A 20781-nucleotide genomic window follows, 5' to 3' on the forward strand; every position below is an offset into this window, starting at 1 on the left:
AAAATTATTCAAAACTTTTTCCAGTTTATTCCAATAAACGTTCAGCATGTTCATCATAACCTTCCTGGTAATAAAGAAGTCTGTTTTATTGTGCAAGTACCTCTTTTTCTATCCTCGAGTTCTATAATGAACTGCGATAGTTTGTCGTACCCTCATCGTATCTCCTGAGGCATCAAATCAGGTGATCTAGTGGGCTCTTTCAAGTGACCACGTCTGCCTGGTTATCGATCAACATTAGGAATATTTTGAAATAAGATTTGTGAAGGTTATTCCGAATGACACTAATATCATTGAATTTCGAAAGAAGCATAAATATAAATTCGAAAATATTTCCTTTTTCTGCAGTGAATGAATTTCTTATGTTTTCAAAATTGATTGTTGAAAAAAGATGAAAAAAACTGCCGTCGGTAAGATTTGAACGCATGATCATTTATTTACAAGTTCAACTAATGCTTCACCAAGATTCTTACAAATCAAAGTGACATAATTAAGTGACAATCATTTGAAAAAATATCAAGATTTATCCAGTCAGGTGCTTCATTTAAAAATGTTTTTTTTTATTCGAAACTATATATTTTAAAACAAACCATCAGTTTAATGATTGAGTATGAAGTTTGAGAAGAATTTTGAAGTAGGAGAACTCTCAAGGCCTAGTTGCGAATAAAAATAGTTCAACTGTAAAGTAAAGAATTTGCTAATCCATGTCTGGCAACTTACACACAAGAGTTCTGGTCAAGATATATTTGAACGAACAACTGCAAGATTGTGAGGAGTTTTGCTGGTCACTTGAAATTTACTTTGAAATGTATGTTCTTGTATACTCATCAGTAATCTATGATAACTTATGAAAGTTGTATCTCTCCACACCAAAATGCCCTAATAAACTGAAGCTGTCACAATGCTTACATTCCTTTACGAAAGAAACGCAAGCTTAACATATTCAAAGTGCAAAAAAATGCATTCAATTTCCATCAATGAGTTTTCCAGAATTTTAGTAATACATTAGTAATATTATCTTCAACAGAACATGGAACGAATAAAATGTATGCTATGGATCATTAATTTTTTTTACTCTGGTGTTTTTAATTCTTGGCTTATTACTTTATATTGCACAGTTATTCAACAAAATTTCACTCTGTGACGTATCTTGCATAAATGTATGTCAGATATAAGTCAATGTCCATCTTGGTATTAACGTGGAAAAGTTATTTTCTGGCAGACAATTGCCAGAACCTACAATGTAGGTACGTTGGGAGAGATGGATGTTTTGAGATTTCATTTTGAAATATTTATATTCATATAATCAACATTTTGTTTATTTTCAAATCTGTTAACACCTTTTTTTAGACAATGGAAGTCTATTTGAACTTGATACTCTTTTATCTTTAAAAACTGATGGAATAATCTTGATAAAAGATAAAATATGACATTGTGCAATTCACCTGGAAAACACATTATTTTTTTCTCTTTTTATGCCTGAAATTTTGGAAACTACCAACTTCAACAATTCTCCATATAATTGTAATACTATCTGTAGATGTGTTATTGGGTATTTCCCAAGGACTGAAATAGAAGATTGTTCTGAGTTTCTTTGAATTTTGATCTCTTCTTTCTGAATTCAAAATCTTGAATTCTGATAATATTGCCATTACTCCAATTCAAACAGAGAGTGAAACCCAAGCACTACGAATCACATACTCAGTTCGAAAGGACCGACTCGTGCAATATCAATTCTCTGAACTTCTCAAGATTTTTTTTTCACAGAGATGTATTGAACACATTCAATTCAAACTCAAACATGATCAAAAACTTACCCATACACAAACTGGCTCTCTTATCATAATGGTAAAAATATCTGTAACGAACTGGCCAATGGATCTGCCTTCGGGCTCGGTACCATTCTGGTGTTCTGGACCAGCGTGTTCTGATGTCTCCTCAGATTCTGTCGTATAATACCAATTCGGATCTTTGATGATCTGGGTCGCGTAGTAGACGCATACAGAAAGGGCCACCACACTGACAAACGAGTATGCCTTCAAATTCGGCAATGGCAATCTGTCCAAAGGAACCACGGGCATATTGGCACTTATTTTACTAAAAAAACTGAGAGGAAAAAACGTTCAATAAACTTTCGGGAGCTGTTTGCGGTATTTGATACGACGAATCTGGGTTATTTTTGTTTGTTGATTTGACGAGAGAAACGTTGACATAATGAGGTAATGAAATATTATGAAAAAGAAACTACGCGCTTCTCGGTTGCATTACGAAGTACTGGGCACTGAAAAAATTAAGTAAAGTATTATAAATATATTGCGAATCGGTATGTAAAACTGTGCAGCGCGACACTGACAGATGCAGTCATCTGCGTCAAATCTGCCAAAGAAATGTCTGTTTTTAAAGGTACGGGAGTGTCTTCCGTACCGATCCTAGGTGACGATTTATAGCGAGTCAACCTGTCAACCACAGAGCCAACAATTGAACACCTACAAAGGATAGCCAAGTATCGGGTCTTTTTCTGCCACTAGTTGAATTGTGAATAGTATATATATATTGACGTCATCAGACTCATCAGAGGTGCTTGTGTATGAAGACCAGAATATCTATCAGAAGAGACATTCATCCAGCGACACTTTGAGCTATATTCTGTATCGGGGCTTTTTCTGCCACTAGTTGAATTGTGAATAGTATATATTGACGTCATCAGACTCATCAGAGGTGCTTGTGTATGAAGACCAGAATACCTATCAGAAGAGACATTCATCCAGCGACACTTTGAGCTATATTCTGTATCGGGGCTTTTTCTGCCACTAGTTGAATTGTGAATAGTATATATTGACGTCATCAGACTCATCAGAGGTGCTTGTGTATGAAGACCAGAATACCTATCAGAAGAGACATTCATCCAGCGACACTTTGAGCTATATTCTGTGTTGAGGTTGTTTCATGTAATTATTAGCGGTGAATTTACTGGACTTCAGAGAGTTCAGTAAGTGAATTAAATTTATTTTGGAATTATCGAATATCTAATTATCATGATGCTACCTCGAAAGGTTTTCAAGTCTTCATTTCAAACAAGTTAGCTTTATTTCAACATCAACATCATGTTCATTAACAATTGGACAAAATTTCCAGGAAGATTATACCACCCTTCAGTTCTGCACACTAAAGGCATTCTGTAACAAAGAAAACCAATTCATAATGTTGCTAGGAATGAAATTTTGTTTGTTGATGATACTAACTTGGTTAACGAAACGCACGTCGAGTGTATTTTTCTCGTGTGGGAACATTTTTTTCAATAGATAGACACTTCATGGCACTGAAAAATATTTAGAGAAACGAGAAAAGTAATTGCAAGCATTGTAACATCTGAAACAACACTGGTAATGGTGGCATGGGTGTATTTTTGGGTTAGATTAGTTTTTGGTAGAAAAACGCTTTTTGGCTTTCACTTCTCCATCTTCATATAAAGGATTGTGAGAAACTTCCAGAGGGACGAAGAATGTAATTCAGTTCAAAATGAAGATGAAGAAGTGAAACCAAAAAGTTTTTTTCTCAAAAAGTTATTCTTCTATAGAATAATTTTAACTATCAACGGCAACTAGGCAACTAGATATTATAAACCATGTATTGTTATTTGCCTACATTATATCAATTAAATTTATCCTGTAGTAGATTTTGTGTTTGTGATACATAATTTTCTTGCGTATTCTTGCCGATTGAATTTCATTTTTGGAGTATTTACTTCCAAGGATTTCAAGCGTAAAAAGTCGACATGAAACATATTGTATATCTGAGTCAAACTAACCCTCTGAATGAAATTAGTCAGATGTATGTTCTATGTTATTATAATTTTACAATTTGGTAATCGGTCATGTCATTTAACTCAAGGTGATTTGAGAGTAGGCAATTATTCTTAAAAATCTTCTTCCAGGATACCTCATCTGCTACTCTTCAAAAATAAATTGTATGATTATATAATCATTATTTGATTATTCCAGATGACCTCTTACCATTCACTATTTGAGTACATCATCTTTGGTTCATTTGTAACATATTTGAAAACCTTTGGCTGATTATAAATAAGGCGACGTTGAGTCAACTTATTGGCTCTACTTGAATTCAAGGTCCAATAGAAATTAAAATGTGCAGTATTTTGAATGATTTTTTGAAAAGAAGAATTAGAGAAATTTCATTCACTTTTTGAGAATTTCAAATTGTAGGGCTTGGTAGTATGGAGAGTAGAGGTGAGGGAAATCATCTCAAGTGGGGATTCAGCTGAAAGAGTGTCCACTAGTAAACAGAGAACGTGAAGTACGACTCGAGTTGTTGTTGATATAGAACTTATAGAAATGTCACTTTTCACGTAGTCAAGTATTATTTGGTAAATATATTTTAACAAAGTTACTGTGAGATAACGAAAGTGAAGCACTTTAAGCACTTCATTCAAAATGTACACTTTTGCTACAGTGGGTCCTCCCTAATTTAATGGCTTTGAACCACAGAGCTTAGTTATAGTTCTGTGCCTCTATCCTCTATTCTTGGTAGATGACGTACGACATTTAACTTGACTGTTGACATTGGACAGTGACATTAACACAAGATAAAAAACAAAATTATTTTCACTGACACACTGACAATCTGACACTTTACTGACACTGCACCATTCACCAAACCAAATAGGAAACGTCGAAAACTAGAAAGAGTACTGCAAAATTGTGAATCAGAATCAGTGAGATGCAGTGGTGGGAGGTGTTCAAAACCTTATTTTGACTTTTCTAACAAACCAAAATGACCTTATTCGAAAACCTTGAACTGTGATGGTAATTTGTTGATTTTGTGCAGTGTATTGTTATGCAAAAATAAGGAACACTCTTGGGATTTATTATAAGGTAGGGTATTGCTCTTTTTTAAATTTATTAGATGACAGCACGCAATTTGCATAAACGTAACATCATTGCCTCTTTGAGAAATAAATCAGAATAACCTTGATAAAAAATCATTATTTCAAAGTTGGCAAGCAAATTGTTCCTTTCATAAATATAACAAGCCACTATGTAGAAGTTGAAGAGCTTCAAAGTCTCAAAACCGGTGATTTTTCTCATAAATAAATAATTTTCAGAGATATACCCTATTGACATTTTGGATAGATTATGTAAACACAGCCTCTCAAGTATTATTGGCAAGTGCACCAGTATTTAAAATATTAATTTTGATATTTAGGTTTATCTGAATATACATATCGAATTCTAGAAAAACTCATTTCTACTAATTTGTATCAGTTGTATCTGATTTAACAAAAAAATAAAAATGTTTATTGAATTTTGGTAATATTTTCACTTCATTCAAAATCCAAAATTATATGTAAACCGAAAACGTGACTGCCCCTTTCTTTGCTAGAGGTGTAATATAATTTACTCTTGTCCCTGTCGAGTACCTGCCTGCTGATTTTATCCTCAAGACATAAAATTTCAATTCCTATATCTCTGAAAAGGTTCTACCACCAAATGTGAAACTAATTGTAGTGATTTCAATTTTGTACCTTAAGTTTTTTAAAAACTGGGTAGTAGATTTAATGAACAAAATTTCAAATGATTTTTTCTAACTATAATTAGATACCAATAATATGAGTACTTACCACTAAGAGGCTTGTAAGTTGAGAAAAGTGTATTGCTCGGTTTTCTTAAATTCAGCAAATAAGTTCTGAACTATTCAAGTTATAAGCAAATGCATAATGAACTATCTATCTCTATAGCAAGTTCTCAATATGATTAAAATAATGTCTTCATGGAAGATTTGGATATTTTCAGATACTTCAACACAAAAATAAGATTTTTCCAATTTTAACCAACATTTCCTGAACCCTGACACATTCTGGCTAACGTGGCAAAACTGACATGAATTATTTTGTTTATCTTCCTGTGACCAATAAAACAAATCCTATAAGATTTTTCTACATCATCAGTTTTTAGTTCCAACTTGTATCTCTGTAACAACATTTTTTGGTCGAATAATAATTTGGAAGCAATTAATTCCTAAATTATTCATTTTTATCTTATACTAACAATATTGATTTTTGGGAGCAACATAAATATTATTAGTTTCTTCCTTGATATTGGTGATTCATAGTTGTATGTTATTGTGGTGTACCCCAGCTTAATTTTGTATATGAAAGAAAATGGTAACTGACTTCCAATTCAATATTATCAACATGTGTTGAATGTGCGCCAATCATTATTAAATGTCTTTTCAATGTTCTAAAGATAACACACCCAATTACTCAATTCAACCACAATAATTACTTTCAATTTCAGTGTCGAAGTTACATCGACAATGGCCACGTCTGATACTAAGAAGAGTCCTCAACTCAGCAAAATAAAGTTGAAGATAGTGAACAGTGCTGTTACCGCTAGCGACTCCGATGCCAGTGTTGACACAAACAGCCTGAGTGCTGAGAGCACAACGGAACAAAATCAGCCCCACCAAAATGAGAAGAGGCGTAAGAAAAACAGGAGGGGGTCGGAATGGGAGATCATGGAGGGGCTCAAAGACGGGCAGCGTTTCGAGACCAGGCCCAATCCTTTCAACGGGTATCTTCACAAGAAGAGAAAGTGGCCCTTGAAGGGATGGCATAAGGTAAGAATTGCTCATTTTCAATTTATGATGGATATATTTTTAAGACTTAGTATGTCCCGGCGATGAGATAGACGAGAGTATTAAAGAAACTACATTTTCATTTTTTCGAAGAAAACTTGATGAAACTTTTTGTTTGCTTAAAAACAAATCTTGGTTTCCATAACCTGGAAAACTGACAAAGCTAAATCAACAGAGAATCTGCTGAAGTGTAATAAAGACTATATTTCTTTTGATGTTTTTTAAAAAAAACCTATTTATAATTCAGACATTTCTCACCGGTAACTTTTGTGTTTTGAGAACGGAAAGGGATTACTTTCTGAAACCTTGAGTTGAGAATTTCGAGATATAAAACTAATTATATGAATACAACGAGGATGTGGATAAGGCAGCTAGAATGATTGTTAACTCCAACGAACGTGGAGATGTACAACTCCACTTAGAAAATCTGAAGAATTACAATAAAACCATAGAAGAATCTGACTGGCAGACTTTTTGGAATGAAATTTACTTGAAACTGAAATGCTCAAAACCAAGTATGAATAAGCGAATCTCACCATTGAAATTGACCAGGAAAGAACAAGATGTTCTCACACGTCTGCGAATCGGCCATACAAAAATGACACACCTTCACTTGCTCTTAGGAGAACAACAACTTTATGTATTACATGTCAAACAGTACTAACAGTACAACATATACTTGTGGAATGTCCAGAATATGAGGAAACCAGGAGACAACATAACATAACTGGGCAATGAAAGAAATTCTATGTGATGATAGACGAACGTTGAGCAACCTGATGGCATTTTTGAAAGCCACAAATATAATAAATGGAATTTGAAAAACAGTTGATGCCGCAAAAAAAAATATTTGAATTTCATTTTTCCATTACCTTTTCTATTTGTAGTAAAAATTTATGAGTATCATAAGTTATTGTTTAATTGGAGACTTCACTGGTTTATATCACGTGTTCACTTTTCATTTTGACCTTAATTACACTCTGGTAAATTCTCTGTTAATTAAGTTTTGTTCATTTTAAATCATATATTGTTAAGATAAACGGCAAGAAATGTGAAATTAATGTTTTTCTAAGAGTACAGTACCCTCATTTTTTAAATTTTATTAAACTGCTATTCGAGAAAATTATTCCGAATGATAACTTCTCAAATATCGGATTTCATTTGGTTGGGCTGGCACATTTTTTCTAAATTTACATTTCATATAGAATTTTGGTAGGTGTTTTTTTGATTTTGTACGAAATATGTCCAAAAAATAAGGTGAATTTTCAGTTTTGTCCCCTTCAAAGTTGTCTCCCTCAGATATAACACACCTGTGCCAGAGTTTTTTACAATCTTCAAAGCTGTTCTGTGGCAAAAACTCCTGATCCGCTATGCCACGGTAATCAACTAAAACAGTGAGCAAAATTTAAAAATTTGATCCAACTTGGCGTGCTTTTTTGGTCTTGGATCTCCTGGGCTCTACCGTTGGGATGATTGGATTATGATTTCAAAGTCATAACCATATACTCACGATTCATCACCAGTTATGACCCTTTTTAGCAAAGCTGGATCCTGTTGACGTTATTCAATCATTTCTGGGCGATACTCACGGTCTAATTCAGCAATTTTGAAACGAACCTCGCTGACACACGATTCATGCCCAAAACTTTCGAAAAAATTGCATAGCATGAGTCAACCAAGGATATCCTCAGCAACTTCTCTAATAATGATACGATGATTCTCCTAACAATTTTCTTCACTTCCTCAACATTTTCATCTGTTGTTGATGTGCTGGGGAGTCCATAGCGAGAGTCTTCATTCACATCTTCTCAACCTTCTGTGAAAAGCTTATTCTACTTGTAAACATTCAGTTTTCCACAAAAAATTTTATTAACGGCGATCCAGATTTGCTCAAAACGGTCATAACTGGTAACGAATTATGGGTATATCTGTTTAAAAAATCTGTTTAAAATCTGTTTTTCCGGTAACCAGCTGTCGCACCCCTACGAACGACAACCCTCAGAAGCCGAAACTTGTGCGAGCTAAGGATTAACGAGGTCACAGTTTTATCGACCCTTACTTTAGGGGTAGTATGACCAGCATTAACCCAGGTTTCATCCATATAATAAATTGTTCTCTGTTGTTCATTATAATTTTCAAATACTCTCTCCTCCATAACACAATTTCCTCTCTATCCAATAATAAACTATTGCGCCCTCGTTTTTTCCATACAAAATTCAAATGTTTCAATACTTTATGGAATGTTGACCGCTTAAAACTTGGCAATAAAACATCTTCATTTATTTCTGTGAGTACTTTGTCTATCGTGAGTATTTCATTTCTGAAAAAGTACTCATGCACTTTCCTCCTGATTGCATGTTTATCAGCATCATCTATTGATTTTATAATGTTTTGACGATTCTGATTTGTATTCGGTTTGGAAAATGTATGATTTTGTTTATATTCCCGTAAAACATTGTAAATCGAAGCGCAACACACTCCAATTTTATCGGAAACTTTCGATACGACTTCATCGACAGTCGATGTCTCAATTTCTTCCATCTCTTTCTTGAACACATTTAAAATCACTTCTTTCATCTCAACACTCAAATGTCTTTTTTTTGGTTCGTTTCCTGGCTGGACTCAGAGGATAGCTCAAAGTGTCATCAGCAGTGTCTGTACTGGACATCTTGGAAAACAAATTTAAACAATATACTATAACGCACGAACTCGTACCGAACTCGTACCAAGAAGGCGAATTCACCAATGAACGCTGCCCTTTCCATCTGACACTGGGCGATCACGTAAACATCACGCTTCGGTTTTGTTTTGTTTTACTCTATCTTGGATTTGGATAGACTTTAGATGTCTCATGAATGAAATTATTGCATAGTACGATTAGACAAAATATTTTTTCCAGTTGGGTTCTGTTAGTTCAAAATCAGGAGCAAGACATTCGGGAATAGAGTACAAAATTAATCTGAAAGTAACCTAAAATTATGACTTGAAACAAATAATTATGCAAAGTGGTTCGGCTGGCCTTGATAGTGGTAAAAACAGTAGATCATTAACATTTCTATTGTCTACTTCTTCATCCCAACAATTACCAATCAAAACGGTTTCACAAGGAAGCATTGATTTCTTATCCTTGATATTTCCAATATTCTTTTCTCTTGTCAACCTTTGAACCTGTATTTCAGCGATTTTTTTTATTTAGTTGACAAGATGTAATTAGACTTGAAGACCAACTATCAACAAAGTGATTCACAATATTTATCATGTACACAAATCAATTTACTGTCTATCAAGTATATAAAGACAGCAAAAAGTACTCAGCATTATGTAATTAGAATAATTTCATTAATACAGGTGAATAATTGATATCGAAGGTTGATGATTCGTAAACAAAAGAACGTTAAATTTCTAGAAGCGTTTCGAACAAATAAACTTGCTTTTAGAAGTTTGTAGGAAGAGTTGCTTTTATGACGTGTATTCAGTGTTCTAAAGAAGGAATAGTTATAACTCTTCCGAAACTGAAGTTGTATGATTAACCAAATTCAATAACTTTATTTGATAATTCAAAATTACAAATGAACAATTATATTGCCTCTAATTTATCCCTAGTTCTGAATCAATCCACAAACTTATTGAATTTGCTCCTACAGTTTAGCGCTTTTCGAAATGTTCTTGTATGTTCGGGATTGTATTCCGGTGTCTTAGCGTTTGCATTGCAGAAAAACTCACACGCGTGCCGATGTGATGTCACGCTGCATTGTTTGACTTGTGCCAGTGGCGGTTCGTTCGCTCGCTCATGTGCTGTTGTGATGTCACGCTGCACTGTTGGACATGTGCCAGTGGCGGTTCGTTCGCTCTCTCGTTTTTTTAGGATCACTCTGAAATGAAGGCCTGCTGCCTTATTTGTAAACTCCTTTGCGCGCCTGCTGCCTTGGTCTTGCTAGCTGATTTTCAGGTTCCTTCTCCGGAATCGGAAAAAATCAATGGTCTTTTTTCTAAACAATTTAAGGCTGATTGATCCCAAAGTTTAGATAAAATAAATATAGTTTAAAAAGAGTAAAAAACACGCTTTTATAGCATACGACACTAAAAAATGAAAATTGAATATAGTTTAAAAAACTAAAACATACGCTTTTAAGGAACATCGAACTGAAAAGTTAAAAATATTTTTTTTAAATAAGCTTAAAACAATTCATGGATTTTGTATCACGATGATGCACCTGGTCACTTGTCATTGTTGTTGGTAATTTTTTGGCCAAAAGCAATACCATGATCATGCCTCAGCCACCGGATTTACCAGATTTGCCCCCTACGACTTTTTCCTGTTTCCAAGATTGAAGAGGCCCATGAAAGGACGGCGTTTTGCGACGATTGAGGAGATGAAACACTTAACGCAGACTTATTCCAGTGTAGTCATTCCAATAGTGATGGTGAACAAAGCGAAAAAGAGATACCAGTGAATAAGATTCGGATGCATTTGAATATTGAAAACCAGAGAGTATGTTTTAATGTATATAAGAATCTACATCTCAAGTTTTGTTTCGAGGGAAACAAACTATTACAAGCAACATTAGATTTGACCAAAATTCCTTTCTCAACTGTACGTAAAATAGACAAAAATAAACCTTATGAACGCAGGACGCGATGAGATATAGGATTACCTAAACCTTCAGATGTTCGTCTAATAAAATCATTGAAAAAAACAATATACGACTGTTACAAAACAATGAGATTCCTCCAACTGAACTCATAAGGAAGAAATTGAATACTTCCGGCCATAAACTGAGCTGCTGTTACAAAACTCTTCAGAATTGGCTAAAGTAACTAAGATTTAGATTCTAAATAATAAACGAACGTCAAGCAGTTATCAAAAGCAGAAGAATAGTGGAATTGCGTAACAAATACGTAACACATATAACTGAATATAGACAAGAACAACGGCAAATTTTCTATTTGAACGAAACTTGGTATGACACTCACGACACAGTTACGAAAAGGTGGACTGATGGTTCGAGAATGTGTACTCATAACATGCCTGCAAACAAAGGATGGCGACTAATCATTATGCATTGCGGAGGAAGTAAAGGATGGCTTCCGAATTATTCGAAATTATGCGGAAAAAAACTTGAGCACTGCAATGTTGACTGTCATAAGAAGCTAATATTTTTGAGGAATGAGGAATAGTGTAATAGTTCTTGACAACGCTTCCTATCATTCGCGACTGCTCATCAAACTACCGAATAAAAATTCGAGGAGAGATGAAATACAATGTTTCTAAATGGATAAAAATTTGAAGTTTTACGGACAAAAAATTTGAAAAAGTTTATGCCCTTGAGAGTATTGCTGAAAAGTATGGACACATCATACTGAGATTTCCCCCCTATTTTGATTTGGGGAAAATCGAAACAAAGCATCAGAAAAATAATTTTCCAAAATTTGATAAGAATGTAATAGAGCTAATTAAAGAAGAAGTCTAATATTACCGAAGAAGATTGGCAGAAAAGGATTAAAAAAGTAATTTTAGTTGAAAATGACTATATGGAGATTGAACACTTCCATATTAATAGTGGAAATAAATTCATTATTGAATTAAATGACGACAGTGATAGTGAAACAGAGAATATGGAAGAGGAATTATCAGAAGCTTTCAAAGAAAATTAGTGAAGTGTTTTTGAAGCGATCAATTGTATATATATGTGAGTAAGTAGTATTCAGAAGTATTTTCAGCTATCACCCTGTCTTGTTTTAATTGACCAACCTCAACAAAATGCAGATTATTCTATAATAGGCGGCGCCAATGGGTTAGGAATGCTATTTTTCCCGTCGCGAAGGTACAGAAATATATCTAGGAAACGATGGAACTCGCTGCAATCGGATTTTGGAATCAGGCCAAAATTCGGCGCGTTTGACCTTTGCAATTGAAGTTAGTTTATTTTAACGGAATGCCAGTTTTCCTCTTGGAGTTTTCTCTATTGCGACAAATTTGAAATTGTCCCTGGCATCAAGTGAGGTTGTCGAATTGAGTGAAGTATTTGTTGATTGTACTGCATATTCACTGACTTGTGAGGAAGCAACAAAATGATGAGTTTGAAAACTTTTACCCAGTATGGCAATACCGTCTAATTGATTTGGGAGACTTAATAAACTGGACTACGCTCTCCAAAATGTTATATACCTTCAGTTCATTAGAATGATCGATTTTCTGTCTCGTTATTGACTTGGCAGAAAATTATGGACTTGAACAGTCTTATGAATACAGGCTTCGAGTTATATTTTCGATTTGGTATAATTCATTGAAATTTAACCACTCCCTTGCAGATGACATAATCTTATCTTTGAATTCGACAGTTTTCAGTTTTGTTGATGGATAGAAAAAGTTCATATGATTTGCATACAACTCGATTAGTAAAATTATGTAAACTGCTTGCCAATCCCAATGGGTCTAGATCCTTCTGGTCGGTAGCTAAAGCTGTTAATCAGAACTTTACAAAATCCACAATTCCACCACTAACACAAGCGGATGGTTCAACTGCAACAACAGCCATAGATAAATATGGTTTAAAAAAACCAAAAAACACGCTTTTAAAGAACATCGAACTAAACAGTTGAAAATATTTTCTTTTAAAGTAAGCTCATAACAATATTATTGTAAAAAAAACGATGGGCGCCTGATATACAAAAATATGACACAAAGCGTCCACGCTTTTTTCATAAAAATACTAGTATTTTTCGTTCGTTATTGTTTAAGGCTTATTTAAAAAAATATTTTTAACTTTTTAGTTCGATGTTCTTTGAAAGCGTGTTTTTTAGTTTTTTTAAACTATATTTACTTTTTAGTCCGATTTATTGTCAAAAATATTTTTTTTTTAAGTTCTAGTCACTAGTATTATAAATCTTTAACACACGGCGCACGAATGTAAAATTCCTCTCAAACAACATAATAAAGTTTGAGGTCTCAAATTCTATAGTAATACTGAGATGCAGTAAGTCTCCAACAGAGGGCGGACAGTTGTAAAATTTGTTTCGAAGTAAAGAGAAAATTTGCAGTAATAATTTCAAAAAACAATTCAGTCTTGATGTTTTGATTTGAAGTTTCATTCAAAATATTAATGGACTAAAAATATTTTTTCGGTGAATAGTTTTATTTTTCAAATCAATCTTTTGATTTCATATGTATGTCAAGCACCTTAATTCTAATTTTTCGATTTTTTGAAATATTTGAGTAACTTTTTTTTTTCATATGGAAGAATTGTTAATTTGCATTGTATGGAAACAGGTACATGTAAGAAATTAACAAAAAGTAAATAATAATTGCACAAAGAAACTTTCCCTCGGTTATCTTAAAGGTGCGATTTTGTTCCATCCTTTACATAAAAGAGGATGTATGCTTCTCCACTCACAAGCGACTTTGGTGAAATTGGTGACACGTGTGAATCGTTGTATTTGTGCCACGCGCCAGTATACGGGTGTCTGCAGTATGCTGTATAATGTCCTCTGTTAGTAGTCCCAATGTGATTTAAAAGTGCATATAGATTATAACAAGTAGCCACATTTTCTGCTGCAAAATTGTCCATATCCAATCCTAGAGGAAATTCAATGACATCATTAAATTTGCCTCTACTTTCCGTTGGAGAGAATCTTTTTAAATGTATTACTGAAATATAGGGAAACTTGTGGATTGATAGGGATTTTGTGCATTTTCTCCTTTTCTTGCATTTCGAACACGTCGGTTTTTCATTTCCATCCAAAGTTTCTTCTCTTGTAAAAGAATCCAAGCATTGCCACAAACTCAATTGGTCTGTTCTTTGTGGCATGGAGAGAAACAAATCCCAGAAAGGATCAAATGTTACTGAAGAGTATCCACATTGTGTGCATTTCATCGTGGATTTCAATTGGCCAACGAAATTATCTACAATCTTAGAGTTATGCATCCTCAAATATGTGAGCCATAACTCTTGTGCATTTCCGCTGTCGCTCAATTTTTCGTCAATCTCCGTTAAGATTGGTTCAGGTTTCTCATTAATTATATTAACCTCTTCATGTAATCCTTCTAAAAGATAACGGAGAAACTCCTGGGCGTCTTGATGGGAATTACCCATGAATCGAGGAGCAAAACTTTGAATCTGATTTTTTAAGGAGGCTGTATTTACTACTTTATCAAATGAATCTTCTGACCACAACTCTTTGATGACTTCTGCAAAAGATTTGATTAAAGCACCCTTCATACTAGAAATACTAGTATTGATATCTTTCATGAATTCATCCTTTTTCAAATATTCCAATAACCATCTCGTATTTGATAAACATTGAATTACGCAGTTCATGAAACAGGTGTTACCAATATTTTTTAAACCATTAAACCCAAAGGTTTTGACTGAAGAATTTATCACTGAACAATCCGAAATATCTTTTTTGCAATAACCATCTCGTATTTGATAAACATTGAATTACGCAGTTCATGAAACAGGTGTTACCAATATTTTTTAAACCATTAAACCCAAAGGTTTTGACTGAAGAATTTATCACTGAACAATCCGAAATATCTTTGAAACCCATTCGAGTAACTGAATTTTTTAGGTGTACAATTTACGATAAAGTTTTCATTGTTGAAATCCATATTCTGGTTCGCTTTCACTTATAAACACTTATAATTTTTAAAATATGTTTTTCATTTTGATTTTTATTTGAACAACCTATTAAGGAGGTTAGGAAATTACTTTTCGACAGCGTCTAGTCAGGCGAATATCAACAAGGCGACTGGCCCTGATGAAGTGCCCGTCGTCGTACTTAAAAAGTGCGCAAATGAACTCGCATCAATATTTTGCAGACTTTTCAACCTGTCTTATGAAAAAGGGGTTTTTCCTTCTTGTTGAAAGATTGCTCACTTTCGGCCTATTCCTAAAGAAGACAAGAAAAATCTTCTAAATAACTATAGACCAGTCGTTTTGCTATCAGTGAAATTAAAAATCATGGAGAAAGTCGTAAACCACCATATTCTCAAATATTTGGAAGGCTTCAACATCTTGAGTGATCATCAATATGGCCCTTCTTCTCCCCTGGAAGGCAATGTTAAGGCAATATATCCGCCAGGGGAGTAGTCGTTTTCTGATAGGCGTCAGTCAATTCAACCTACTGTGTAGGTATATTCGAGACTGGCTTGAACATTTAAAGTTCATTTCTTTAGATTTGTTTACTGCCAGTCTTCAAGCATAGCCCACTGACTAATAAGAAAATTTTCGAATTAGTATCTTGAACTTATGGGTAGGTAGTTCCTTAATATGGTACATATGAAATTGTCATATTGTATATGGATGAAATATTCACTTATTGACTTTCTGGCAAAAAACCTGCAAACAGTTTCAAATGAAAATATTAACCATGACCGATGACTCGAATAAAAGCATTTTTTGGCCAATTTGTTAGGTATTTACAGCATAATACTTTTTTTCGACTGTTTACAATGAATTCGCAGAAAATAGTAATATGTATTTCGTATTCTTTTTGTAATTATTTCCATGAAGAGTATTGCGGTATCGCAAATTCGTTTCTCAGAATGGTGACAATCCGCATTTACGTTGAAATAAGGATTAATAAAATTGTAAGAGAGAAACGTCAGAAGATACGAGTAAATTTAAACTTTGTTACAACTGTTAAGGCAATATTTACCTCCTCGAAAACAAGTGGGGAGATAAATCAGTTATCTTAAAGGTCAACTGCCACAGATAACCTTGTAACCCTTGTAATGATATCCTAATTTTCAATTCATTCATTTCTCACTTATTCATCCGGGTCAGCGACAGGAGAAAGTCCAGTTTCTTGATGATTAGTCAGAGGAAAGAAGTTCGATCAACTTTCGTCAGTCCAGAATAAACACTTTTTCCGATCGCCAGAAATGATTGTTGTTCTGGACACTGGAAATCTCCCAATGAAGTGTTGCTTGAATAAGTTATGGATTTTCATTAAATATCGGCCAATTCCATCACATAAACTATTATAAATTGTTATTTCAGAGAAGTCACATAATTTCCAAGAATATTACATTTTATTTGAAAGATTTTTAAAAAGTTTCTTGAGGTGGGGGGACAATCGGAATACATAGTAAGAGAATATTCGCAATGTGGTGGATAAATTTGAGTCCATTGGTTCAGTGAGCGATCGACCAACAACCGTATGTCGAGGAAACGCGTGATCTACCTAAAACATCGCCGCTGTCTGTGAGAGTATGCAGGAGAATCCGAGGCAGTTGATTTCGCGTCGCTCACAAGAACTCGGCCTTATGCAGACCACAACTTGGCGAATCTTGCGTCGTGACTTGAGCCTGCACCCGTACAAAATTTAACTGACCCAGGAACTCAAATAAATCAAATCAAAATTTATTCAATTCAGATATATAAAATATATACCATTAGAGCTTATTTTACAGAACTATAAATTACATCTATGAAGGATCATGGCTACCTAAGCCAAGCTTGTGTTACAGCCACGAATCTAATACATTTACAAACTAAGATAAACCTACTAATCAGTTCTGGGGAGTCCTTGAAGGACGAACAAAATGATGAGCAGTCTTTCAGTATAATAAGAGCATCAAGTACGAAAGAAGATATAAAAACAACAGCTTGTGACATTGTATTGAGTGATTGCAGTATGGTGAATTAGTCAACTATCCAGTATTGTTTCCAACCTGTGGTAGTTGTGATTGATAAATGTTTTCAATTCTATTTTCAATTTGATATAACTTCTGATACATTTTAGTGACGGCGGTAAAGAATTGTACAATTTTGGTCCAATGTATATAATGAATTTTTGATTGTGAGGGAGTCAGCATCATGGAACCTTTGCAATCTGAGAAGTGTGTAAACGAGTACTTTATATATTCTGAACAAATGTACTCGTAACACTGGCTGTCTATAATATACAACGGAAAGTATACAGTTTTCTTACACTATATATTCCACTCTCTTCATATAATGCTTGAGTATTATAGCATTTATTCTTTCTGAACATAATTTTTATGAGTGAGTTTTGGATCATTTCCAAATTACGCAAGGAAGATTCGATTATTCCTTCCCATATTATTAGACAATACCGTAAAATGGACTCGGCCAGGGCATCATATACAGTAAGCAACATTTTTCTACTGACTATACATCTGAGCTGATAAAATTTGTAAGTTAGCTTAAGTAATCTTTTCACCGTATAGTCAATATGATCATTCCAACGAAGGCACTGATCTACTAGGACCCCTAAGTATTTTATTGTTTCAGTTTTTTCTATGAAGGGACAAGTGCAAGGGAGTCTATCGTTTTGGCAAGTTAGTTTATGGATTTTAATCTCTAATAGTGGGCTGATCCTTCTTTGTCGATGAAAATGCAATACATTTAGTTTTTTTGACGTTGACACTCAATAAATTATTACTTAGCCAGTGGAAAATTATATTTATACCTACCTCCGCCTTTCTATGAGCTTCTTCCCATGTGTTCCCGACGACAAAAGTTAATGCTGTATCGTTTGCAAAAGAAGTTATATTATTTTCGAAGTCCCTCAATGAAAAAATATTTATATATATTAGAAATAAGATAGGGCCAAGCATCGTTCCTGAAGGTAAAAGACCATAGACAACGACGTGTATTCGCTGAATGAGCTCTGGAGCAGTTGGTAACTAACCTTAATTTTCATCGAAAAATCATCTTCAGCGATGATGCCCATTTCTGGATGAATGGGTACGTGAACAAACAAAATTGTCGAATTTGGGACGATACCAATGAGATACACATGAGATACAAGAGCGTCCAAAGCATCCCGAAATAGTCACTGTTTGGTGTGGATTTTGGGCTGCCGGCGTCATCGGTTCATATTTCTTTGAGAACGACGTTGGCCAGGCCATCACTGTTAACGGCGAGCACTATAGGTCGATGATTCAACTTCTTTTGGCCTGAATTGAATGGTCTGGACACCAACGACACGTGGTTTCAACAGGACTGCGCAACGTGCCACACAGCTCACGCCACATTGGATATTCTGCACGAGCGATTTGAGGACGTGGTCATCTCACGTGGAGGTGATGTGAACTGGCCACGGAGATCGTGTGATTTGATCCCGTTAGACTTTTTCTTGTGGGATTTTCTTAAGTTTCAGGTGTATGTGGATAAGTCACAAACCATAGCTGTCCTCAAAGCCAACATAATCCATGCCATCGGTCATCGAAGTCGCTGGATGTAAAGAGAACCTGCTCACATCGATAGACGTGTAACGCAGGACACTATATAATACAAGCGCAACCTCTCTATGGCCAGGATTGATTACCGTAAAGAATTTGATACAATATCGCATGAGATCATCTTGCATTTGCTCAGATGCTTTGCGGTACCCGACAAAATAGTGAGATGCATTGAACAACTGATACCACTCTGGCGAACTCGCTTTACCACAACATCTGGTCAAGCCAGAGTCCAAACAGGGTGGGTCCCTTTCAGAAGGGGTGTATTTCAGGGCGATTCCCTCAGACCCCTTCTCTTCTGCATCTCAATTGCCATTATCCGTTGCGCTCAGAAATACCCGAGGATATAACTGTGGCACCCCCGGAAACCGGAGGCACAAGGTCACCCATGGATGATCTTAAACTTTATGCCTCTGGAGAGAAGGATCTCCATCAGTCCTTGAGGGTGGTGGAAGAGTAAACGCATACTATCGGTATGAAATTCGGGATAGACAAATGTGCAATGATCCATCTCAAAAGAGTACGATGCGGGGACTACGAAGAGGATATGCAGCTCGTAGATGGAAGAATCCTACGCCATTTGGATGCCGGAGAGATGTATACTTATCTCGGGGTGGAACAACGTCACTCACAAAAGGTAACAGCAATGAAGAACTCTCTCCGCGGCAAGTATCAGCACAAACTTCGACAGATCTGTTTGGAGTAGTGAAGTGGACTCGGGAAGAGCTGTATCAACTCGACGTAAAGACCCGAAAAATGATGCATCTCTATAGGAGTTTGCATCCCAAATCGTCCGTTCCACGGTTGTACTTCTCCCAACAACAGGGAGGCCGTGGACTTTTGAGTTTGGAGTGTTTACATGACAGAATGGTACTGGATATGGCCTGTAAAGTCGTCAGGAGTTTGGATCCCCTTCTTTGCATGGTCCGTGACTATGAGAGAGCAGGAATTGGAGCATTTCTCTTCAGGGCGGCTGCCCGAGCAGCTGATGAACGCGGTTCAAATCTGTTTATATCGAAACTTGTGCAAGCTGAGGATTAACAAGGTCTTACCTTTTAACGTGTGATTCCTAACACGGGTTGGACGATAGCAAGTGAAGATCGATCGTTCAGACTAGGGCTTGAACCACCGACCAACACGGCAGTCAATTCGAGTGAGTGAACAAAGTACCCACGCCGAACCGCTTGGCTACCGACCGACCAAACAGTAACATTAGAACTGCAAAATGAGTATATACGTGTTGTTGGGTCATTTGAATAATATTGAAGGGGTTTTAAAACGAAAGATATCAATGTAGATGAAAGGACATTTGAAAATCACATATGATATATTGGATAAAGAAAATTGAAAGGAATCCAAAAATATAACGATATACACGGTATTCCATTCGTTGTAATTTCCAGAAATACTGAAAGTGGCAAAAATTGTCAGTAGACGAAAATATGACTTTCAGCAAGCCTTTTTGTTAAGTAATCCAAGTCGAAAAATAAATTAGAAATTAGGTGTATAGTATGAGTTCTTGTTGTGACAACATATATTTTCCTTGCTTTTCAGAGATATTTCATCATCGATAAAGGAATCTTAATCTACGGCAAAGGTCCTTCGGAAATCAATAAGGGCAAAATCCACGGCACCCTCGATATCGGTCTTTCGGTCATCTCCACCAAGCAGAAGAGGAAACGCATCGACATAGACGCCGAAGAGTTCATTTATCACTTGAAAGCAAAGAGTGACGATGCTTTCTCCAACTGGGTGCAACAGTTGACGGCGCATCGTCTCTTCAGACAGCACATTTTGACGTATGGTACGAACGTCGGAGCTTTGTTCAAGCCTATGGATGGGTTGCACAGTAAGTAGAGTTCGAGATTTATAGGGAAACGTGGCATCACTGTTGGGAGTGGTGTAGGGATTACTTT

The 20781-nt window shown here is 35.4% G+C and overlaps 2 protein-coding genes across 5 annotated transcripts in view; one reads left to right on the forward strand and one right to left on the reverse strand.

Moving 5' to 3' along the window:
* LOC111507148 (E3 ubiquitin-protein ligase AMFR) overlaps positions 1 to 2393 on the reverse strand; it is a 42002-nt gene extending 39609 nt beyond the window's left edge. For both annotated transcript variants that reach the window (XM_074180909.1, XM_023162411.2), the window contains exon 1: positions 1815 to 2393. In XM_074180909.1, the coding sequence (XP_074037010.1) occupies positions 1815 to 2078 (264 nt within the window). In that variant the 5' untranslated portion in view covers positions 2079 to 2393. The remainder of the gene's footprint in view (positions 1 to 1814) is intronic.
* Positions 2394 to 4607: 2214 nt separating this feature from the next.
* LOC111507147 (oxysterol-binding protein-related protein 3) overlaps positions 4608 to 20781 on the forward strand; it is a 40801-nt gene continuing 24627 nt past the window's right edge. For all 3 annotated transcript variants that reach the window (XM_023162409.2, XM_074180910.1, XM_023162410.2), the window contains exons 1-3: positions 4608 to 4889; positions 6312 to 6633; positions 20420 to 20714. In XM_023162409.2, coding sequence (XP_023018177.1) covers positions 6331 to 6633; positions 20420 to 20714 — 598 coding nt within the window. In that variant the 5' untranslated portion in view covers positions 4608 to 4889; positions 6312 to 6330. The remainder of the gene's footprint in view (positions 4890 to 6311; positions 6634 to 20419; positions 20715 to 20781) is intronic.

Source organism: Leptinotarsa decemlineata, unplaced genomic scaffold, assembly GCF_025532065.1.
Source record: "Leptinotarsa decemlineata unplaced genomic scaffold, Ldec_3_MD MMD2_tig00026307_RagTag_RagTag, whole genome shotgun sequence".
In the NCBI taxonomy this organism is placed as follows: domain Eukaryota; kingdom Metazoa; phylum Arthropoda; class Insecta; order Coleoptera; family Chrysomelidae; genus Leptinotarsa; species Leptinotarsa decemlineata.